Genomic DNA, 25,595 nt, shown 5'->3' with positions numbered 1-25,595 from the left:
AGAGGAAGATATAATTCCGTACGGGGCGGGGGTCTCCTCTGCAATATGACTGAGATTTTATAAGGTGAGGCAGTCATAGGACCCTGTGTTCCTGTGTTCCCAATATTCACAATATTACTCTTATGAGACCTTTATTAGCTCTGGCATTGGGTTGCGTCATATTTTTTTAAGCAATAAACTCAGTTCGGATTCCTGGTGACCAAATATATATTCTGGAGCAGAAGAGGTTAATGTGGATTTATTTAGAGTCTGCTTTTCTGACATCAAACATATAGAGGAGACAGATGAAGACGTACCCCAAATTACATCACAGGCAGCGCCATCATTGGGCCAGGGGAGGTATAAATAGGGGAGGCAGGAGGCTGGAATAGAATAGAGGAGCCAGCATTGCCACCACTGCACACAGCCTGTCCCTGACTACTGGAGCCAACTGCCTGCAGAGGAGAAGAGCCTGCACCATACAGGTAATACCCCCCCACCATGTCCCTGACCCCCCACCTGACACAGGGTTACCTGTCTTTGACTCTTCCCTGCCTGCAGACAACAATACAAGAGACTCTGAGCAAGCTGGGGAGGGGGAGACTGAGAGATCCACACCAGATCACACTTTACAGTCAGGGGACTTGTTACTGTGTACCGGAGCCATGTATTTCTGTGTACCGTCTGTGTGTGAGTGACTGAGTGTATGTATGTGTTCCACTGGATTATAATTAGAGAAGACATTATACTGCAAGAAGAAAGAATGAGAACAGGGGAGACGAGGGATTAAAGTTATAGAGATAGATAGATAGATAGATAGATAGATAGATAGATAGATAGATAGATAGATAGATAGATAGATAGATAGATAGATAGATAGATAGATAGATAGGTAGATAGATAGATAAATAGATAGTGTAGAAAAGAAAGAAAGAAAGAAAGAGAGAAAGAAAGAAAGATTCTGTAGATAGAAAAGAAAGAAAGAAAGAAAGAAAGAAAGAAAGAAAGAAAGAAGAAAGAAAGAAAGAAAGAAAAAGTTTCTGTAGATAGAAAAGAAAGAAAGAAAGAAAGAAAGTAAGATACTGTGTAGAAGAACGACCTAACCCTAAGAACAGGATGATCATGTCTGTATACATTTTTCTAAAGAAAAATTTGTTGACAATCATAAAATAGATACATGGATAGATAGATGGATAGATAGATAGATAGATAGATAGATAGATAGATAGATAGATAGATAGATAGATAGATAGATAGATAGAGAAGAAAGAAAGAGAAAGAAAGAAAGAAAGAAAGAAAGAAAGAAAGAAAGAAAGAAAGAAAGAAAGAAAGAAAGAAAGAAAGAAAGAAAGAAAGACAAAATTAAAATAAACTACATTCTGTATTTATGATTTTTCTAAAGAAAAATTAGTTTACATTCGAAAATAGTTAGATAGAAGATGGAGGATAGATAGATATACAGAGAAGAAGGAGAGAGAAGGAAAGAAATATATATAGAGAGAAAGAAAGAAAGAGAGGGAAAGAAAGAAAGAGAGAGAAAGAGAAAGAAATAAAGAAAGAAAGAAAGAAAGAAAGCTAGACAGAGAAAGAAAGAAAGAAAGTGAGAGAGAGAAAGAAAGAAAGAAAGCGAGAGAGAGAAAGAAAGAAAGAAAGAAAGAAAGCGAGAGAGAGAGAAAGAAAGAAAAAGATACAGTAGATAGATATATATGCAGGAAAGAAAGAAAGAAAGAAAGAAGGAAAGAAAACAATGATGTGCATAGATAAGAAAGAAAAAAAGAAAGAAAGAAATTAAGGAAGAAAGAAAAATAAATGAAATTCTGTAATTATGATTTTTCTAGAATAGATAGACTGGAAAGAAAGAAAGTGAGACCTAACCCTAAGAATAGGATGTCTGTATGCATTTTTTAAAGAAAATGTTGTTGACAAGCGTAAAATAGTTGGATAGATAGATAGATAGATAGATAGATAGATAGATAGATAGATAGATAGATAGATAGATAGATGTACAGGGAAGGAAAGAAAGAAAGAAAGAAAGAAAGAAAGAAAGAAAGAAAGAAAGAAGGAAGGAAGGAAAGAAAGAAAGAAAGAAAGAAAGAAAGAAAGAAAGAAAGAAAGAAAGAAAGAAAGAAAGAAAGAAAGAAAGGAAAAGATACTGTAGATAGATATATATGCAGAAAAAAAAAAGAAAGAAAAAAAGAAAGGAAGAAAGAAAGAAACCGATACTGTAGATAGATAGATATATGCAGGAAAGAAAAATTAAGAAAGAAAAAAAAAGAAAGAAAAAGATTCTGTAGATAGAAAAAGAAAGAAAGAAAGAAAGAAAGAAAGAAAGAAAGAAAGAAAGAAAGAAAGAAAGAAAGAAAAAGATTCTGTAGATAGAAAAGAAAGAAAGAAAGATACTGTAGAAGAACGACAAAAAATAAATTGTTGACAATCATAAAATAGATAGATAGATAGATAGATAGATGATAGATAGATAGATAGATAGATAGATAGATAGATAGATAGATAGATAGATAGATAGATAGATAGATAGATAGATACATGGATAGATAGATAGATAGATAGATAGATAGATAGATAGATAGATAGATAGATAGATAGATAGATAGATAGATAGATAGATAGATAGATAGATAGATCTCAGCATTTCCTTAATTTGACAACAAAATTCTAACTAGAGAAAAAGGAACATTCTACTCTCTGTATAATTGGCGATCTTTCCCCGGGTATCGCACAATTAGATGGATTTATCATATCTGAGAATCCCTCTTCATTTGTATTGGATGAACTCTGTCGCTGTAGTGCGGCTCTGTAGAACAATGCAGAGGGGGGATTATATATCGGGGGGGGGGGGGGGAGATGAATAACTTTCAGAAATAATTTGTACAAATAAATAATTAGAAGACTGCAGAAGTGATATAGATACATAGTTATTGTTATTAATATAGACACAGAGTCTAATGCATTGTGCGCCGTCTCTGTAACATGGAAACACCTGCAAAGTCCATCATGGAAAGTTCCGTAACTAGAAAATCTTTTTACAAATTCATGGTGTTGAGTGTTAGTAGCCTCTGGTATATAATCCGTTTCCATCGCCTTCATTTAGAACGATGACATAGGTGAGAGCGATTTTTAAAGGTGGTTTGCTGTGCGTTTTTGTTTGCATGACAGCCGCAACAAAGTTGCACCTGATTTGAGATGTCATTCAGAATGAATTCCACCCAACGGCGCGTCGTGACTTTTACCACAATTACGAATCGCCAAGCGTGAATGGGGCCTGAGTGCTCTGTGCAGGTCAAATGATTAGACATTTATACCATTTTGCAAAACATTTTAGAGAGCGCAACTCTTTGATCCAAATGTTCCTCTGGAATAGGGTTTCCACCTTTTCTTCAAGTCAAACCCGTACACTTAAAGGGGTTGTAAAGGAATTATTTTTTCCCTAAATAGCTTCCTTTACCTTAGTGCCGTCCTCCTTCACTTACCTCATCCTTCCATTTTGCTTTTAAATGTCCTTATTTCTTCTGAGAAATCCTCACTTCCTGTTCTTCTGTCTGTAACTACACACAGTAATGCAAGGCTTTCTCCCTGGTGTGGAGAAAGCCTCTTGAGGGGGGAGGGGCGAGCAGGAGGGTCAGGACACTCTCTACTTTGCAGATAGAGAAAGGAGCTGTGTGTTAGTGGGTGTCCTGACTCTCCTGCTCGCCCCCTCAAGAGGCTTTCTCCACACCAGGGAGAAAACCTTGCATTACTGTCGCAGTACCGAAAAAAAATCGTTGATCGCCGCCATTACTAGTAAAAAAAAAAAAATATTAATAAAAATACCCCCTATTTTGTAAACGCTATAACTTTTGCGCAAACCCATCAACAAATGCTTATTGCGATTTTTTTTTACGAAAAATATGTAGAAGAATACGTATCGGCCTAAACTGAGGGAAAAAAATGTTTTTTTTTATATATTTTTGGGGGATATTTATTATAGCAAAAAGTAAAAAATATTATTTATTTTCCAAATTGTCGCTCTATTTTTTGTTTATAGCGCAAAAAATAAAAACCGCAGAGGTGATCAAATACCACCAAAAGAAAGCTCTATTTGTGGGGAAAAAAAGGACGCCAATTTTGTTTGGGAGCCACGTCGCACGACCGCGCAATTGTCAGTTTAAGTGGCGCAGTGGTGAATCACAGAAAGTGCTCTGGTCTTTGACCAGCAATATGGTCCGGGGGTTAAGTGGTTAAGTAGTTGGGGGATCGAGTCCAGCAAGTCAAAGGATGGACTCTCTCCAATTGTTCCCTGCGGGGAATGTTTGTTTTGTTTTGTTTTTTGTCTTTTTTTTTACAGTAAGTTATCAATTACCAGATGGCATGTGTATGCATAGGCCTTTGGGTTTTCTCCATTGTTATATACAGTTCTTTTTTGGATTCTTTTTTTTTTCCGTAACTTTTTTCAATGTGGACTCATGGTCACAAAAAAAATACAGGTTACTTTTGTCTCTTCTACGAATATCAGATGGAAAGATAAGGCATTGTGCGTTTATTGTGTTACCTTTATCTATGGTATTGGCTCCCGGGTGGAGCATTTTTTTCTCTTTTACATTTTTTTTCTTATGGCTTTATGTGAGATTTGTACATGTTTGTAAATTTTTTTTTTTTTTGTCTTATAGATTCATTGATTATGTATATCAGATATTTGAGGTGACTGTAGAGACTTTTCACTTATGCGAGGACTTTGTAAGAATATTGATTATTAATGGTATTATTGGTATGGCTATCGCCCATGTAAGTAGCTGCTTTTACCAATTCAATACCGGGCACTTATACACCTTACCGCCCAGATCAATTTTCAGCTTTCAGCGCTGTTGCACTTTGAATGACAATTGCGCGGTCATGCTACATTGTACCCAAACAAAATTTTTATCATTTTGTTCCCACAAATAGAGCTTTTTTTTGGTGGTATTTGATCACCTCTGGGGTTTTTATTTTCTGCTATAAAAAAAATGAAAACAGAGCGCAAATTAAAAAAAAAAACACAGTTTACACACAGCTCTCCCCGTTCTTCAGCTCCGGGGACCAATTGCGGGACTCCAGCGGCGATCGGGTCCGCGAGTCCCGCGGCCGCGGTCACGGAGCTTCAGACCGGGTCGCGTGCACGCGCCCGCGACCCCACGGCTGGGCTTAAAGAGCCACGTACATGTACGTGGATGTGCCCAGCTGTGCCATTCTGCCGACATATATCGGCGTGAAGGGGTCCTTAAGTGGTTAAAACTGCCACTTTACAGGGCACAGTGGCAGCATTTTACAGGGCACAGTGGCGACAATTGATGTGCACAGTAGCGGCATTTTACAGGGCACAGTGGCGAAAATTGATGGGCACAGTGGCAGCATTTTACAGGGCACAGTGGCTACAATTGATGGGCACAGTGGCAACAATTGATGGCACGGTGGTAACAATTGATGGCACAGTGGCTGCGTTTGATGGCACAGTGGCTGCGTTTGGCATGGCACAGTGGTGACAATTGATGGCACAGTGGTGACAATTGATGGCACAGTGGCTGCGTTTGATGGCACAGTGGCTGCGTTTGGCACAGTGGTGACAATTGATGGGCACAGTGGCGACAATTGAGGGCACAGTGGTGACAATGGGCACAGTGGCGACAATTGATGGCACAGTGGCTGCGTTTGATGGCATGGCACAGTGGCTGCATTTGATGGCATGGCACAGTGGCAAAAATTGATGGCACAGTGGCGACAATTGATGGCACTGTGGCGACAATTGATGGCATGGCACAGTGGCGACAAGTGATGGCACAGTGGCGACAATTGATGGCACAGTGGCTGCATTTGATGGGCACAGTGGCTACGTTTGATGGGCACAGTGGCTACGTTTGATGGGCACAGTGAGGCATCAAAGTTTTTTTTTGTTTGTTTGCGCCCCCCCCAAAATTTTTGAGCACCAGCCGCCACTGGTAGAAGCCTTTATAGTCGGATTGGGAAATGAATGGGTGACCAGACACAACATAACGTTTTTTTAAATTGCTGCACACGTGCCAATCTCGTCTTCCTCCAATTTCCTCAAAACACCCCGCTGTCCGTCTTACTGCGGTTTAGCAGATTGTCCAATTAGGTGGGATTGTGTGATTCTAAGTAAGATCAATGCGTTGAAGACATCGGCTGTGATGAGCCTGATGAATGGCCCGACACGTTATCTATCCTCATTGATCTATGAAGGGGGTAAACAAAAAATCGATGAGACGAATCTTCGCTCAGTCAGGTTCTCCCCATTACGCCATTTATTGTTCCAGGGAGGGTATCGAAAAAAACATCTTCACCGTATTAACTTCCAGAAATCATTTTATCAAGTAGGCGCTCCGCGCCATTACCATGTAAAGTGAAGCCGTGCCAGACGCAACTGATGACTTATTCTCTAAAGCTGAACGCCGGGCACAGTGACGCCGACTGGGACCCAACATTGTGGGGCTGATTCCTAAAACCTGAAGAAAAGAGAAAGAGTTCAGCCATAAAGTTGTTACTGATGGTAACCAGTGGCGTCACTAGGGTTGGTGTCACCCCCTCAGTACAGACCCCCCTCCACTAAGTACAGACCCCCCTCTGTCAGTGCAGACCAACCCACTAAGTATAAACCCCCTCCATCAGTATAGACCCCCCCTTAGTACAAACCACCCCTCCTCCATTAGTACAGACCCCCGTCAGGACAAACCACCCCCCCCCCCTCGATTAGTACAGACCCCCCTTTAGGACAAACCACCCTCCTTCATTAGTACAGACTCCCCCCCCTGCCCTCAGGACAAACCCCCCTCCATTAGTTCAGACCCCCCTCAGGACAAACCACCCCCCTCCCTCCATTGTTACAGACCCCCCTCAGGACAAACCACCCCCCATTAGTACAGACCCCCCTCAGGACAAACCACCCCCCCTCGATTACTACAGACCCCCCCTTTAGGACAAACCACCCTCCTCCATTAATACAGACCCCCCCTCAGAACAAACCCCCCTCCATCAGTAGAGACCGCCCTCAGGACAAACCACCCTCCTCCATTAGTACAGACCCCCCCGCCTTCAGGACAAACCCCCCTCCATTAGTACAGACCCCCCTCAGGACAAACCACCCCCCCTCCCTCCATTAGTACAGACCCCCCTTTAGGACAAACCACCCTCCTCCATTAATACAGACCCCCCCTCAGAACAAACCCCCCTCCATTAGTACAGACCCCCATCAGGACAAACCACCCTCCTCCATTAGTACAGACCCCCCCCCCGCCCTCAGGACAAACCCCCCTCCATTAGTACAGACCCCCCTCCCTCCGTTAGTACAGACCCCCCTCAGGACAAACCACCCCCCCTCCCTCCATTAGTACAGTCCCCTCTCAGGACAAACCACCTCCCCTCCCTCGATTAGTACAGACCCCCCTTTAGGACAAACCACCCTCCTCCATTAATACAGACCCCCCTGAGAACAAACCCCCCTCCATTAGTAAAAACCCCCCTCAGGACAAACCACCCTGCTCCGTTAGTACAGACCCCCCTCAGGACAAACCCCCCCTCTATTAGTACATACCCCCCTCAGGACAAACCACCCTCCTCCATTAGTACAGACCCCCCTCAGGACAAACCACCCTCCTCCATTAGTACAGACCCCCCTTTAGGACAAACCACCCTCCTCCATTAGTACAGACCCCCCCTCAGGACAAACCACCCCCTCCCTCCATTTGTACAGACCCCCCCAAGGACAAACCACCCCCCTTCCCTCCATTAGATTCGATGGTATTCTGCACACCTTGGATGTAACAAGTGGTTATTTGAGTTACTGTTGCCTCTCTATCATCTGGAACCTGTCTGCCCATCATTCTCCTCTGACCTCAACAAGGCATTTTCCTCCACACAACTGCCGCTCACTGGATATTGTCTCTTTTTCTGACCATTCTCTGTAAACCCAATAGATGGTCCCAGTAGATCAGCAGTTTTTGAAATACTCAGACCAGACCGTCTGGCACCAACAACAATGACACGTTCAAAATCACTTAAATCCCCTTTCTTCCCCATTCTGATGCTCAGTTTGAACTTCAGCAAGTCGTCTTCGCCACGTCCAGATGCCTAAATGCATTGAGTATATGTATATATGTAAGTTATACGGTCGGCAAGCGGTTAATGACGTATTAGTGATTACAGAGCTGCATTCATTTCTGTCTTTTACGTCTGCCAAAAATAAGCTAAAAATTAATAGACCGTTAAAAGATTTTTTTTTTTAAATAGCTTTTTCTGCAATACAGTGGAACCTTGGATTCCAGGAGAATGCTCGTAATTCAAAGCACTCGCATATCAAAGCGAGTTTCCAGATAGAAGTCAATGGAAACGAAAAAAATCTGTTCCGCATTGACTTCAATGGCATGCAATACCGCATGTGGCCAGAGGTGGGGGGGCGCCGGAGAGTCTCGGAAACAGTCAGAAAGGCCCAAGGACAGCTCGGCTGAACTCGGAAAACCTCAGAAAGGCTAGAGAACAGAGTATTTCCGAACGGCTGCGCTCGGCTCTGCTCAGGTCCGGCGCCCCCCCACCTCAGGCCAAACGCTTTGGTTTTGAATCCTGCTCATTTTGTGAGACAACGCTCACAAACCGAGTCAGGATTTTTTTAAATACAGCGCTCGTATTGCGAAACGCTCGTTAACCGCGTCACTCGCAATCCAAGGATCCACTGTACTCAGCTTCAAATCAAAGATTTTCCAGTACATTTTTCTGCCACTAGATACCCTCAGTCGTCTGGCCAGCATGATTCAACCCACTGGGGTAGATTCAGATAGATTAGCGGATCTTTAGATCCGCGTAATCTATCTGATTTACGATCCGCCGGCGCAATTTTGAGAGGCTAGTGCAGTATTCACAAAGCACTTACCTCGATACTTGCGACGGCGGATCGTAAATCCCCCGGCGGAATTCAAATTCCGCGGCTAGGGGGAGTGTAGTATTTAAATCAGGCGCGTCCCCGTGCCGATTTAAATGCGAATGCGCCGCCGGCTAAATTTCCCAGCGTGCATTGCTCCCAATGACGTCGCTAGGACGTCATTGGTTTCGTCTTGAACGTAAATTACGACCATCCATATTCGCGACCGACTTACGCAAATGACGTAAAAATTCAAAACTCGGCGCGGGAACGACGGCCATACTTAACATTAGCTACCCCTCATATAGGGGTAACTATCCGCCGGAAAAAGCCGAACGCAAACACCGTAAAAAAAAAGCGACGGGCGGGCGTTCGTTTCTGAATCGGCGTATCACCTCATTTGCATATTCGCAAGTAAAACACGAAACGCCACCTAGCGGCCAGCGGAAGTTTGCAGCCTAAGATCCGACGGTGTAAGTCACTTACACCTGTCGGATCTGAGGCCTCGTACAGACGACCGGATCTATCCGCTGGGATTGATCTGCGGATCAGTTCCAGCAGATAGATCCGGTCGTGTGTACGTCCTAGCGGACATTTCACGGCAGATAAAAATCCAGCCGACTGAAAAATAAGCATCTATCCGCTGGAATCCAGTCCAGCGGACTGATCCGGTCGTCTGTACAGACTCACCGGATCAGTCCGTCCGCTCCCCTCCCTCGCATGCGTCGTAATGATTGGACGCATGCGTGGAAGTATTTACCTTCCAGCGTCGCGCACGTCGCCGCGTCATGTCACCGCGGATTTCGATCTGATGGTGTGTACAGCCATCAGATCCAAATCCGCCAGAGGATTTATCCGCTGGAAACGGTCCGGCGGACCGTTTCCAGCGGATATCCTCTCGTGTGTACGGGGCCTAAGGGAGATCTATGCGGAACTGATTCTTACGAATCAGTCGCATAGATCCGACCGTCGGATCTCAGAGATACGACGGCGTATCAGGAGATACGCCGTCGTATCTCTTTGTGAATCTCCCCCACTGAGCCCAAGTCATCCCGGACCAGCCCCCAACCCGCGACTGGACTGTGAAAGGAGAAGCAGCACAGTGATAAGCTCATTTTATTTTCCCCGGGTTTTTAGGAATCAGGCTCAAAATAACATTTCCCATATGGTGCCAAATGTCATTGTGTAAGGGGGGGGGGGGGGAAGCAATTAAATAGCAATTTTATATCTAGTATGTGAGTCCGGTTTTGCTCTGCGGTAACAGCGCAGGCTTTTGAAGTATCCACTGTCACTGGAGAGAAAGAAATAATTGCCTTTATTGTCCCTGATCTCCGGGGACAGCAGAGGTGTCCCTAGAAATGTCCCTGATATTTAAAAACGTAGTGACTGTAGCATGCCCTTTCTCTTTATCAGTCCATTAGGATTACTTATCATCTATGGGGATTCACTGGTGCATATTTAGGGGCATCATTTAAAATGTACGTATATTATGTATATAAGTTCCGAAGCGTTGGCCCAGCAACAAAAGGTTAATCAGTTTAATATACTGCCAGCTATGGAAGTTATTAACAGCAAAGCCCACCCAACCATTCATAGATGGATAGCGGTGAACCAATCACGACCATAGGCGTGCACACAAGGTGAACCTGGGCACACCCTAATCACCCTGTGCGGTGCCGCACCCCCCTGCTTCTTGGTGCCCTCCACCGTCTCCCCCCCTTGCAGTGCTGCCAGCTTCCATTCTCTCCTCTCCTACACGCTGCTGCGTGGGATGTTTCAGGATGGGTGAATGAATGAATGCAGTGAGTGATCTGTACCGGTCGCTCTTGTGTTCATTGTGTTCAACTATGTTTACTATGCTTCAGGTTTTTAATTAACAGGAAGCCACTCCACACAGAGCACTTCCCATTCGTTCACTGTCCGGTGAAGCTGGGGCTGCAAAGAAATGGACTGGGGAAGCTCTGTCCTCAGTCCCTTCTTTCTCTGTTTAGATCAGGGATCCTCAAACTACGGCCCTCCAGCTGTTGCGGAACTACACATCCCATGAGGCATTGTAAAGCTCTGACATTCACAAATATGACTAGGCATGATGGGAATTGTAGTTCCTGAACAACTGGAGGGCCATAGTTTGAAGACCCCTGGTTTAGACCCTCGATATTTCACCAAAGCCCCCCCCAACGGGGCTCCTAAAAAAATTGTAATATACATATCTATATCTATATTTATATAGATATAGATATATATATATAGATATAGATATAGATATATCTAATATATATATATATATATATATATATATATATATATAGACACAGTATTACATTTTTTTTAGTGGGCAGTGTCAGTAGTTTTTATTTACATTTTTTATTATTTTTAACAATTTTATTTTTTTAATAATTTTTTACAATATATATATATATATATATATATACCGTATATATATATTGTAAAAAAATATTTAATAAAAATTTTAAAATTATAATAAAAAAAGCACTTTCCATTCGTTTACTGTCCGGTGAAGCTGGGGCTGCAAAGAAAGGGACTGGGGAAGCTCTGTCCTCAGTCCCTTTCTCTCTGTATAGACCCTCGATATTTCACCAAAGCCCCCCCAACGGGGCTCCTAAAAAACTTGTAATAAACATATCTATAGATATGTATAGATATATCTATATCTATACATATCTATATCTATCTGTATAGATAGATATAGCTTATATATATCTATATCTATATAGATATAGATAGATACAGTATATAGCAGTGGGCAGTCTCAGTAGCTTTTATTTAAATTTTTTATTATTTTTAACAATTTAATTTTTTTAATTATTTTTTACAATATATATATGCGCATGCATGGGTAGGCAACCAAGCTAAGTGCTTGTTCATGAGTTTTTCCAGGGACTGTCTCTTGATAACATCCAGTTGGATGAAACACGTCGGGACTGTCCCTTGATGCCATCAATTTTGAAAAAAAATATTAGGACTGTCCCTTGATAACGTCTAGTTGGATGAAACATGTTTGGACTGTTCCTTGATAAGGTTAAGTTGGACAAAATATGTCGGGACTGTTCCTTGATAACATCCAGTTCGATTAAACATCAAGTTGAAAACATAAAGTTTTAAGAAACATGTCAAGACTGTCCCTTGATAACATTCAGTTGGGCAAAACATGTCGAGATTGTCCCTTGGTAAAGTCCAGTTGGATAAAACATGTCAGGCCAGTCCCTTGATTGGATTAAACATTTCAGGACTGTCCCTTGATAACGCCCAGTTGGACAAAGAATTTCAACCTCCTGTTTTACTAATATTGTCAGGACTGTACCTTGATCACATCAACTTGAATGAAACATGTCGGGATTGTCCCTTGATCATCTCCAGTTTGAAAAAACCTGTCAGAGCTATCCCTTGATAACGTCCAGCTGGAAAAAACATGCCAGGACTGTCCCTTGATAACAACCAGTTGGATAAAACATGTCAACGTCGAGTTGGATAAAACATGTCAGTACTGTTCCTGGATTAAGTCCAGTTGGATGAAACATGTCAAAGTCCAGCTGGACTAAATATGTCCGGACTGTTCCTTGATAACGTCCAGTTGGACGAAACATGTTGGGACTGTCCTTGTTAACGTCCAGTTTGAAAAAACATGTCGGGACTATCCCTTGGTAGCATCCAGTTTGAAGAAACATGTTGGGATTGTCTTATGGTAACATTCAGTTTGAAGAAACATATCGGGACTATCCCTTGATAATGTCCAGTTGGATGAAACATGTCAGGAGGAGCTTCTGCATGCCCAGTTGGACTAAACCTGGCAGGACTGTTCCTTAATAACGTCCAGTTGGATGAAACATGTCGGGATTGTCCCTTGGTAACATTCAGTTTGAAAAAACATGTTGGGACTGTCCCTTGTTAACGTCCAGTTGGATGAAACATCTCGGGAGGAGCTTCTGCATGTCCAGTTGGACTAAACATGGCAGGACTGTTCGTTGATAATGTCCAGTTGGATGAAACATGTCGGGATTGTCTCTTGGTAACATTCAGTTTGAAGAAACATGTCGGGACTGTTCCTTGGTAACATTCAGTTTGAAGAAACATGTCGGGACCGTCCCTTGATAACGTCCAGTTGGATGAAACATCTCGGGAGGAGCTTCTGCATGTCCAGTTGGTCTAAACATGGCAGGACTGTTCGTTGATAATGTCCAGTTGGATGAAACATGTCGGGACTGTTCCTTGATAACATTCAGTTTGAAGAATCATGTCGGGCATAGGCGTGCGCAAGGGGTGTGCCAGGTGTGCCTGGGCACACCATCATGGGTGTAGGAACCCTTACAAATCTGGGGGGGACAGCATTTTTACCCCTGACACCTACCTGACACATACACTGACCCCCGACACACCAACCTTACACCTACACTGAAATATGTTAAATGAAGTACAGCGCTAAATGAATAAATACATGAATGTCAATAGGTGTAATTAGGTGTAATGGTGTAATTATTAATCCTCAGGAATCGGATTAATAATTTACTGCTACACACCACTACACTACACTACACACTGACCACACTGACACACTGACCACTAACCCGCACACCACTACACTACACACTGACCACACTGACACACTGACCACACTGACCACTAACCCGCACACCACTACACTACACACTGACCACTAACCCGCACACCACTACACTACACACCGACAACTAACCAGCACACCACTACACTGAACACTGACCCACCTGACCATTACACTGACCTACCTGACACCTACACTAACCTACACTAACCTACCTGACACCTACACTAACCTACCTGACACCTACACTAAACCACCTCACTCCTACTTCCTGCACTACTCACATTACACTGACCCACCTGACACCAACACTGACTATTACACTGACTGACACATACACTGACCCCCGACACACCGACCTTACACCTACACTGAAATGTGTAAAATGAAGTACAGCGCTAAATGAATAAATAAATGAATGTCAATAGGTGTAATTATTAATCCTCAGGAACCGGATTAATAATTTACTGATTTTTATGATGTTATCCCTCAGGGCTTTCAGCATGTAAGCCTGTGAGGGAGGCAGAGCAACCGCCGGTCAGCAGCAGTAAGGCCTCTTTCACACTGAGGAGTTTTTCAGGCGGTACAGCGCTAAAAATAGCGCTGCTATACTGCCTGAAAAACTCCTGCCCAGCCTTCTCAATGTGAAAGCCCGAGGGCTTTCACACTGAGGCGATGCGCTGGCAGGAGAGAAAAGCCAAGCAGCATCTTTGGAGCGGTATGTATACCGCTCCTTCACCGCTCCTTCCCATTTAAAACAATGGGAAACCGCGGTAATACCGCCCGCAATGCGCCTCTGCAGAGGCGCATTGTGGGTGGTATTAACCCTTTATCAGCCACTAGCGGGGGTTAGCAGCCGCTAGGAGAGTCACGCCACGTGTTAATGCACAGATAGTACTGACAGAGACCGTTACATGCCAAAAGCCCCCTCCAAGCCCCCCCCCCCCTTAGGAATCGGATTAATGGATTTACTGAGCTTTATGATGTTATCCCTCAGGGCTTTTAGCATCATGTAAGGGGTTAAATTATGAATCCTGCTAGGTTCCCTGAGGGGTGCATTATATAGCAGGATTAACCCCAAGGGGTTAAATAATCCAGCTATATAATGTATCCCTCAGGGAATTCGACATGCCAAATACCTAGCAGGATTCATAATTTAACCCCTTACATGAAAGCCCTGAGGGATAACATCATGATGCTCAGTAAATCATTAATCTGATTCCTGAGGGGAGGGGACTTTTGGCATGTAACGGTCTCTCTGTCTATACTCTCCTCTCCCTAACTAACTGCTGCTGACCGGCGGTTGCTCTGCCTCCCTCACAGGCTCACTTGTGACTCACTTTTTGTTGTCCATCGATCTGGTATGCCACACTGACACTGCCGAGTTGTTCCACTTCCCGGTCCCAGATGAAGGCTCTGAGCATTTCCAGGTCCGGTCAGGGAGGAAGGGTGGAGGAGAAGACGGCGGCGGCTTACAGATGCGCGGGCGGGCCTTCGCGCATGCGCCGCCCGCGTTCAAGGACTGGCCAGCCCCGCCGGAGCACCTGATCACATTCGCCCAATCCCAGGGCACCATCTGCCGCAAAATGGCGGTCGGCCGGTGACACAATAACGGAGCTTAGAAATGTGACACAAGTCCTCCTTACCTGGGGGGGATTTTGCCATACCTGTCCCCCCCGCATTTTTTCCTGGGGGGGATGCGTCCCCCCCGTCCCCCCCGGTTCCTACGCCCATGGTGAATCCTGGGGTGGGCAACCCATCAATGGTCCAGCAGGTGACAGCTCAACCGCAATCCTTCCTTGCCAACACTCATAACCTGGACAGGAAACCGGCGGGGGTGGAATTCAGTGGAACCGATCCGTATTTTCCTTCTGCAGCAGCTGAAAGTAGACTTCTCCTCGTCTCCCTCTTATCGTCATTCAGCTACCACAGGAGGAAAATACATGGGATGGGTACCAATATATGCAGGACTGTCCCTTGGTAACATCCAGTTTGATGAAACCTGTCAGGACTGTCCCTTGATAATGTCCAGTTGGACGAAGAATTTTAACATCTGTTTTTACTAAAAATGTCGGGACTGTACCTTGATCAGTTCTTCAAGTCTTCAGTTTGAAGAAACTTATCAGGACTGATCCTTGGTGACATTCAGTTTGAAGAAACATGTCGGGACCGTCCCTTGGCAACGTCCAGTTGGATGAAACACGTCAGCAGGAGCTTCTGTATGTCCAGTTCGACTAAACGTGGCAGGACTGTTCCTTGATAATGTCCAGTTGGATGAAACATGTTGGGAATGTCCCTTGTTAATGTCCAGTTGGATGAAACATCTTGGGAGTAGCTTCTGCATGTCCAGTTGGACTAAACATGGCAGGGCTGTTCGTTGATAATGTCCAGTTGGATGAAACATGTCAGGATTGTCCCTTGGTAACATTCAGTTTGATGAAACATGTCGGGACTGTTCCTTGCTAACATTCAGTTTGAAGAAACATCTCGGGACCGTCCCTTGATAATGTCCAGTTGGATGAAACACGTCAGGAGGAGCTTCTGTATGTCCAGTTCGACTAAACGTGGCACGACTGTTCCTTGATAATGTCCAGTTGGATAAAACATGTCGAGACTGTCCCTTGTTAACATTCAGTTGGATGAAACATCTCGGGAGGAGATTCTGCATGTCCAGTTGGACTAAACATGGCAGGGCTGTTCGTTGATAATGTCCAGTTGAATGAAACATGTCAGGATTGTCCCTTGGTAACATTCAGTTTGAAGAAACATGTCAGGACTGTTCCTTGGTAACATTCAGTTTGAAGAAACATGTCGGGACCGTCCCTTCATAATGTCCAGTTGGACGAAGAATTTTAACATCTGGTTTTACTAAAAATGTCGGGACTGTACCTTGATCAGTTCTTCAAGTCTTCAGTTTGAAGAAACTTATCGGGACTGATCCTTGGTAACATTCAGTTTGAAGAAACATGTCAGGACTGTCCCTTGGTAACGTCCAGTTGGATGAAACACGTCAGGAGGAGCTTCTGTATGTCCAGTTCAACTAAACATGGCAGGACTGTTCCTTGATAATGTCCAGTTGGATGAAACATGTCGGGAATGTCCCTTGTTAACGTCCAGTTGGATGAAACATCTCGGGAGGAGCTTCTGCATGTCCAGTTGGACTAAACATGGCAGGACTGTTTGTTGATAATGTCCAGTTGGATGAAACATGTCGGGACTGTCCCTTGTTAACGTCCAGTTGGATCAAACATCTCGGGAGGAGCTTCTGCATGTCCAGTTGGACTAAACATGGCAGGACTGTTCGTTGATAATGTCCAGTTGGATGAAACATGTCGGGATTGTCCCTTGGTAACATTCAGTTTGAAGAAACATGTCGGGACTGTTCCTTAGTAACATTCAGTTTGAAGAAACATGTCGGGACTGTTCCTTGGTAACATTCAGTTTGAAGAAACATGTCGGGACCGTCCCTTGATAACGTCCAGTTGGATGAAACATCTCGGGAGGAGCTTTGGCATGTCCAGTTGGACTAAACGTGGCAGGACTGTTCCTTGATAATGTCCAGTTGGATGAAACATGTTGGAATTGTCCCTTGGTAACATTCAGTTTGAAGAAACATGTCGGGACTGTTCCTTGGTAACATTCAGTTTGAAGAAACATGTCGGGACCGTCCCTTGATAACGTCCGTTGGATGAAACATGTTGGAATTGTCCCTTGGTAACATTCAGTTTGAGGAAACATGTCGGGACCGTCCCTTGATAACGTCCCGTTGGATGAAACATCTCGGGAGGGGCTTCTGCATGTTAAGAGTGAACTGCCTTGCACCGCCTGAACAATCCCTCGCTCCCCTGATGTCGGCTCAGTGGGTGAGAGGCATTATATCGGGCATTTACTTTCACCCTATCTGCATGACTAGTTGGCAAGCAGCTAGCAGATGGGAGGGGGAGGAATTGTCAATACCACGATCATTAATAAGCTCGGTTAATGGAACTGTGATCTCCGACTGATATTTGAAGTGCGGATTGAGCTCCACGAAAGGTGAGTGCATTGATTTTAAAATGTCTTAATGTGTAATTACCATTATTACACTATTTGGAGTGTCTTTTCTCTCTTTCTGGAGAGGAGTTTACTTCCGAAAATAAGCCTTGTAGACCTTGTTGCATCGGTCAATACGTTCTGGTGAGGGACCCTGGAGGTCACCGCGTCACGCGTCACAGCGGTGGATTTCGTTTTCTGAAGATGGGAAGGATACACTGTGGACTCAGAGCGGAGTGCTGATTTGGACCCCACTTTCACATCTCGTGATTTTGCCCGCAATCCCAAATCGCTGCAGAACACGCAAAGTGCTTTTGGGTGCCATTATACCTCAATGGCACCTCAAAAGGAATGCAATTCTGCCGTGATTGTGGCACGGCAATCGCAGCAAACCATGGGCCGGATTCAGCAAGAAGTTACGCCGGCGTATCTATAGATACGCCGCGTACATTCAAAGCTGCGCCGGCGTATCTTCTTTCTGTATTCAGAAAGCAAGATACGCCGAAATTAGGCTAAGGTCCGACTGGCGTAAGTCTCTTACGCCGTCGTATCTTAGGGTGCATATTTACGCTGGCCGCTAGGTGGCGCTTCCGTCGTTTTCGGCGTAGAATATGCAAATTACCTAGATACGCCGATTCACACCAAAGTGTACCGCCTACCCCAACTAAGTCGGGGAATGAACAAGTTGGGGAAAGCGTCTTGCGCCCTAACCCTCTAACCCCAACCCCAACCTAGAGTTACTTACACTGCTTGCATTTAAACAAAAAATAATAATTTATTGATGCAATAATGATTACAGAGCCGCATTCATTTGTGTTTTATTTTTTATTTTTATAACAGCATGGTATTAAAAAAAAACAAAAAAACCTTTAAGGTTACTTTGCCTTAGCAATGGTTTTGCTGTCACCATGATTTGGGATTTTCAGTGATCTCTACAGATAAAATTACAGTGTGCCACGGTGCGCTGTGGAGGCGGGTTTAAGAGCGGCGTGTAATTGGGATGATGTGTAATAATTATGTGCAGATCCGGCTCCGACGTTCTCTATAAAGAGGGAGGAGCCGCCAGTGTCTGGGGACCGGCAGGTTTAATCATCATCATCGCTATTTCAGTGATAATAATTGATCCAGAGATGTGCTGATCTGCCACACCGAGGGGGGTGCTTATGAAATACCTCAACGAATGAAATCTCCGACGTTGCCCAAACTGACCAATCAGAAGCTTGCACCTATTTTCTAGCCTTCTCTAAAGAGACAGTAGATAGAATTTGATAGGCCACTGCAGGGTTTGACAAATTTGCTTGGAATCTAGGAGCCAGCTAAAAAAGTTAGGAGCCAGAAAACGCGCCCCGTCCCGCCGAGCTCGCGCGCAGAAGCGAACGCATACGTGAGTAGCGCCGGCATATGAAAGCGGTGTTCAAACAACACATGTGAGGTATCGCCGCGATTGGTAGAGCGAGAGAAATAATTCTAGCTCTAGACCTCCTCTGTAACTCAAAACATGCAACCTGTTGAATTTTTTAAACGTCGTCTATGGAGATTTTAAAGGGTAAAAGTTTGTTGCCATTCCACAAGCGGGCGCAATTTTGAAGCGTGACATGTTGGGTATCAATTTACTCGGCGTAACATTATCTTTCACAATAAAAAAATAATAATTTGGCTAACTTTACTGTTGTCTCATTTTTTAATCCTCCTTTAAGGAGGCGTGTCAGGGGGGTGTGTCCTATGCCTATATACTTTTTCTAATATAGTGTCCCTCTTTCCCCTCTCAAAAGGTTGGGAGGTATGAAGAAATTGAATGTATGAGAGTTTTTCTCAGTAAAAAAAATTGCCTTTTTCTTTGTGTCTTGCAGCTGTGATGACGTCCACTTGGTGGCTGCTACTTTTAGGAACCGCTCTGTCGCACATGACGGTGGCGCAGGAGCAGCCTTTGCCCGACGACGAGGACTCATTCCCCGATGACGGTGACGTTAGTAGTACACTGAAGAAGACACACGGGGCGCTAATCCGCAGTATTCTCCGCAGGATTGAAGAGGAACAGACTGAGAAAGGTGGGCAAGGCTTTGTTTACATGGCTATAGGCAAGGCTTTGTTTACAAAGTGCAGTATGCAAAGTATTTAGGGGTGATGATTGCACAGAGGCTTTGTTTACATGGCTAAAGGCATGGCTCCTCCCCGGCGTCCCCCGCGTTCTGCCTCTCCGTGACACGATCGCGGGCCCACCAGCGAACATCGAGTTTGCGGGGCCCGCGGGAAACGGTCAGGGAGAGTGCAGCGAGCACGCGCCTGCCTCACGGCTTCTTAAAGGGGACGTACCTGTACGCCCATTTGCCTTCCGCTGCCATTCTGCCGGCGTATATCAACGTGCAGCGGTCGACAAAAGATCCTTGGTATCATGACATGGACTCTGCCATGTGGCATTGGCCCCAGAACTTTACAGGCACCATCAAATGGGGGGTTAAATAGCCACAGCTCAAGGAAGCCCTAGCAGCCTCTGGAGGAACCCTAGGGATCCATGGAACCCTGGTTGGGTATGGTTGATCTAAAACAGGAGTGTCAAACTCAATTTGCTTGTGGGCCACATCAGCATTATGGTTGCCCTCAAAGGGCAGGTTGTATCAGCACCCCACCTCCCCCTTACATCTGGTGTCAAGAGCCCCCCAACATCAGAAGTCGAGCATCCCCCCCCCCACTATCCCTTACATCAATGCACCCCCTTGCCTCGTGCTGCTGCCAGGAGGGTTGGACAGAGAAGTGCAGAAGTGGAGGAGTCCATCCTCTCTGCTGCTGACTGCTGAGACCAGGTGGGGGAAGAGACGAGGGGGGTGTGAGGGCCACATGAAATGACCCGGAGGGCCGGATTCGGCCCGCGGGCCTTGTGTTTGACACCTGCGATCTAGAAAGTAAGTCAACTGTTTGTGTAAAGGATTTATTAACCACTTCCGGACCGCCCGCCCCAGTTTTACGTCCTCTGTTTGAAGATGAATACCGTTGTTATGGTAGCAGCCAGGGATGGACTGGCCATTGGGACTACAGGGAGTTTCCCGGTAGGCCGATGGCTCAGTGGGCCGGCTTCAGTGACAGCAGCAGACTGCCGCCCCCCTCTGCTCCTCTGTCTCTCCCTTCCCACAGCGCTCACCTCCTCTCCCTCCCCATAGCGCTCACCTGGGGGGAACAGAGGAGCAGGGGGAGGACCAGAGGAGCAGGGGGAGGACCAGAGGAGCATGGGGGAGGGGACAGACTGCTGACTCAACAGCTATGGCCTGGGAGTTTCTCACTTCTGCCTAATCTTGTCCCATAAGGGGGGCACCGAACTGATTCTTTGCCCCGGGTGAAATAATGTCTAGCTTCCCCACTGGTACTGCCTATAAGAGTACTAGTACCAGCCGTTCTACTCTAATAAAGTAGAACGGCTAGTGGCTAGTGAAGGGGGAGAGGGGGCTTGGGTGGCCGGGAGGGGGTGCGGGAGTTGCCCGGCCGCCATGGGAGAGACCTGTCTGGATGAAGTCCAGGGCCAAATTTCTGTCCCAGTCCAGCCCTGGTAGCAGCTAGCTACCATAACCCCGGTATCCTCTTCTTCAGCGGGCGGTCCGCTACAAAGTGGTCTTCGCGGCGGATACGCCAAAAGATCACTTTTATCGGCGGTGGGAGAGGGCCCCCCCACCGCTCTCCGGTGCCCTCCACCGCTTACCGGAGCCATCGGCAGCGGCGGAGGCGATCGGGTCCTCTCAGTTGCTGTGTATGGAGATGAGTGAGGGGGAAGATGGCCCATCTCCATATCACTGCAGGGCGGAAGCGACGTCAAAACGCCACTTCCGCCCATACGTCTTAAAGGGACATTTTTTTGTTGTCATTTTTTCAAATGACAATTTTTTTTTTTTTTTATTGCATTTAAGTCCAAATATGAGATGTGAGGTCTTTTTGACCCCAGATCTCATATTTAAGAGGACCTGTCATGTTTTTTTCTATTACAAGGGATCCTTGTAATAGGAATAAAAGTGACACAATTTTTTATTTTTTTTGGAAAAACAGTTTTAAAATTAATCAAATAAAGTAAAATAAATAAGAAAACTTAGGGCTAGATTTAGAGAGAGTTACGCCGGCGTATCAGTAGATACGCCGTCGCAACTCTGAATCTACGCCGTCGTAAATTTAAGCGTATTCTGGAAACCAGATACGCTTAAATTAGGCTAAGATACGAGCGGCGTAAGTCTCCTACGCCGTCGTATCTTAGGGTGCATATTCACGCTGGCCGCTAGGTGGCGCTTCCTTCGATTTCAGCGTAGAATATTCAAATGAGCTGGATACGCCGATTCAGAAACGTACGTGCGCCTGGCGGATTTTTTTACGTCGTTTGCGTAAGGCTTTTTCCGGTGTAACGTTACTCCTGCTATATGAGGCATAGCCAATGTTAAGTATGGACGTCGTTCCTGCGTCGAATTTTGAAAATTTTACGTTGTTTGCGTAAGTCGTTTGCGAATAGGGCTTTGTGTAAATTACGTTCACGTCGAAAGCATTGACTATTTGCGACGTGATTAGTAGCATGCGCACTGGGATACGTTCACGGCCGGCGCATGCGCCGTTTGTGAGAAACGTAATTTACGTGGGGTCATGTTTTATTGACATAAAACACGCCTACCTCTTGACAATTTGAATTTGGCGCGCTTACGCCGGCAGATTTACGCTACGCCGCCGCAACTTACGGAGCAAGTGCTTTGTGAATACTGCACTTGCCTCTCTAAATTGCGGTGGCGTAGCGTAAATAACATACGCTACGCCCGCACAAATTTTCGTCGCCCCTACCCGAATCTAGCCCATTTTTTTTAAAGCGCCCCGTCCCGGCGAGCTCACGCGCCAAAGCGAACACATACGTAAGCAGCGCCCGCATATGAAAACGGCGTTTAAACCACACATGTGAAGTATCGCCGCGATTGTTAGAACGAGAGCAATAATTCTATCCTCAGAAACTCGAAACAGGCAACCTGTAGAATTTTTTAAATGACGTCTATGGAGATTTTTATGGGTAAAAGTTTGTCGGCATTCCACGAGCGGGCGCAATTTTGAAGCCTGTCACGTTGGGTATCAATTTACTCGACGCAACATTACAACATTATCTTTCACAATATATAAAAAAAAAAAAAATTGGGCTAGCTTTACTGTTGTCTTATTTTTTTTATAAAAAAAGATCATTTTTTCCAAAAAAGTGCGCTTGTAAGACCGCTGCGCAAATACATTGTGACAAAAAGTATTGCAACGACCGCCATTTTATTCTCCAGGGTGTTAGAAAAAAAAAAGTATAATTTTTGGGGGTTCTAAGTAATTTTTTGGGAAAAAAAATAGATTTTAACTTGTAAACACCGAGTCTGAAAAACAGGCTCGGTCCTTAAGTGGTTAAATACAATATTATATTAACTTGGTCTTGCCCTTTGCAGACACCGACTCGCCTGCTCTGGAATGGATCTCCAAACGGCAGCACCCGGGGAAAAGGTTCTTTGAAGAGGTGGAGAAAAGACAACACCCAGGCAAGCGAGAGGAAGGGGACTTGTATCTGGAGCTGCCCAAGAGGCAACATCCCGGGAGGAGATCCCTTTTCGGCGACCAGCTGCTCGATAATTCCAACCCTCCTTTAGGCCTCCTGACCGATATCTCCAAGAGGCAGCACCCCGGCAAACGCGGACCGGCCTACGCCAAGCGCCAACACCCAGGCAAGAGAAGTTGGGACGAGGAGGAAGACATGGATCTCGGAGACCTCCAAGAGGTGGACAAACGCCAGCACCCAGGTAAGAGGTACACGGAGCCGGAGAACGTTGACTACGTGCCGCCATGTGAAGGACCTGACCCGTTCAACTGCAGCAAAGGAAGTCTTTTGTTGGAGCTTCTAGACAATGTCAACCGGGGCCGAGTGGAGGAGAAGCGGCAGCATCCCGGACGGAGGTCAACTTGGGAAGCAGAAGTCCCGGTAGCTCAGGAATGACCGGCCCCCTTTCTGGTCCTCCAACCTGGCAAAGAAACACCTTCACCGACCCCTTCACTACTGGAAAACTGACACTTCCTCCGACCGTAGCTCCAAATGTACTATCCCACCGTGACTCTTAATAAATTTACTACCAGCGCTGTCTTCGCAGGGCGCCAAAACACGCAAAACATGACGTACCGTGTGTTCTGGTGGAAGGTGGTGTAACCCAACTCCAAAATGTAACCCACACCAGTCCGCCCCCATCGGGGTCCAAATAGATATTGCTATTTAAAGTGCTGTTTTCACTTTATTACCCATAAAATATTTGTTTCTGTTTTAATGGTTTGTGTTGAATGCGGGTCCGGATCCACGTTATTTATTTTTTTGTGTGTGTCGAAAATGTTTCAAAATCAGATCTTTAACAGATGTGCAATAAATGGTATTTGAACCTCTGAGCGCAATTTATAAATTCACGTCCATTCTGTTATTTCTTAGTCTTTCTATGGAATTCTCTTTGATCGAATGACATCTCTTGGGTCAGTTGATTGCCGATCTAAGATTCTGGCCCAGCCAATGGGGTACGATTCCATTGATGCCATGTAAGCAAAGTTACATTTTCACGGTCACACCCGATTTCCTGATATTGCCGCGCTTGTTCCGTCTTTTACAGGTTTCTCCATTTAAACCAACCCGTCTGTAAGAATCCTCATTGTCAGTTGGGAGTCTGTTTTCTTTTTTTACAACAATGGGGTGGATTCAGGTAGGGGCGCGCAAAACTGCGGCGGCGTAACGTATGACATTTACGTTACGCAGCCGCAAGTTTTACGGGCAAGTGCTTGATTCACAAAGCACTTGCCTGTAAAGTTGCGGCGGCGTAGCATAAAAGGGGCCGGCGTAAGCGCGCGTAATTCAAATGATCCCGTAGGGGGCGTGGATCATTTAAATTAGGTGCGTTCCCGCGCATGCGCCGTCCCTAAAATTTCCCGACGTGCATTGCGGTAATTGACGTCGCAAGGACGTCATTGGTATCGACGTGAACGTAAATGGCGTCCGGCGCCATTCACGGACGACTTACGCAAACGACGTAAAAATTTCAAATCGCGACGCGGGAACGACGTCCATACTTAACATTGGCTGCGCCTCCTAATAGCAGGAGCAGCCTTACGACGAAAACGGCGCACGTACGTTCGTGAATCGCCGTAAGTATGTAATTTGCATACTCTACGCTGACATCTATGGGAGCGCCACCTAGCGGCCAGCGTCAGAATGCACCCTAAGATACGACGGCGTAAGAGACTTATGCCAGTCGTATCTTAGGCTAAAGTCGGCGTATCTAGCTTTCTGAATACAGAAAGTAGATACGCCGGCGCTACTTAGCAATTACGCTGCGTATCTATGGATACGCCGGCGTAATTGCTCTCTGAATCTACCCCAATGTTTTCCCTGTTAATGCCAATCTGGATGTTAAGGGGGGACTCTGATGGGGGCTTTTTATGTAAGAGGGGATTCTGATGGGGACTCTCATGTAAAGGAGATGAGACTCTGATGGGGACTCTCATGTAAGACGGCACTCTGATAGGGACTGTGATGTAAGACGGGACTCTGATGACCGATGGGGACTATCATGTAAGAGGGCACTCTGGTAGGGACTGTGATGTAAGACGGGACTCTGAGTGAGTGAGTGAGTGAAAAACTTATAGAGCGCAACACTTGCGAACTGAATCGCCTCTGGGCGCTGTTTCCATTCCTTCTGTAAGGACTCTGATGACCGATTGGGACTATCATGTAAGACGGCACTCTGGTAGGGACTGTGATGTAAGACGGGACTCTGATGACCGATGGGGACTATCATGTAAGAGCAGGGATGGACTGGTCATAGGGACTACAGGGAGTTTCCCGGTGGACCGATGGCTCAGTGGGCCGTTTAAAAAAATAAATACAATTTAAAATGGAGACTCTCTCAGACCCCCCCTGTCTCTCAGTCCCCCCTCTGTCTCTCATTACCCCCCTCTTTTAGCCCCCTCCTCTGTCTCTCAGCCCCCTCTATCTCTCAGTTCCCCCTCTGTCTCTCAGCTCCCCCCCTCCCCCTGTCTCATTCACTCTCTAAATCTTAGGCTGCTTTCACACTGGGGCGGGCATTGACGGTAAAACACTGC

General features: G+C 45.5%; 1 protein-coding gene across 1 annotated transcript; it reads left to right on the top strand.

Annotated features, from left to right (window-relative positions):
* The first annotated feature begins 356 nt into the window (after nucleotides 1–356).
* TRH (thyrotropin releasing hormone) lies at nucleotides 357–23,904 on the top strand. Its single transcript, XM_040358855.1, has 3 exons — nucleotides 357–464; nucleotides 19,337–19,534; nucleotides 22,916–23,904. Exons 2-3 carry the CDS (start codon nucleotides 19,342–19,344, stop codon nucleotides 23,455–23,457), a joined length of 735 nt encoding a protein of 244 aa, XP_040214789.1. The 5' UTR covers nucleotides 357–464; nucleotides 19,337–19,341; the 3' UTR covers nucleotides 23,458–23,904.
* The last annotated feature ends 1,691 nt before the right edge of the window (nucleotides 23,905–25,595 follow it).

Source organism: Rana temporaria, chromosome 7, assembly GCF_905171775.1.
Source record: "Rana temporaria chromosome 7, aRanTem1.1, whole genome shotgun sequence".
Lineage (NCBI taxonomy): Eukaryota > Metazoa > Chordata > Amphibia > Anura > Ranidae > Rana > Rana temporaria.
Note: the sequence above shows the minus strand (reverse complement) of the source record. Positions and strands in the feature narration are given on the sequence as shown.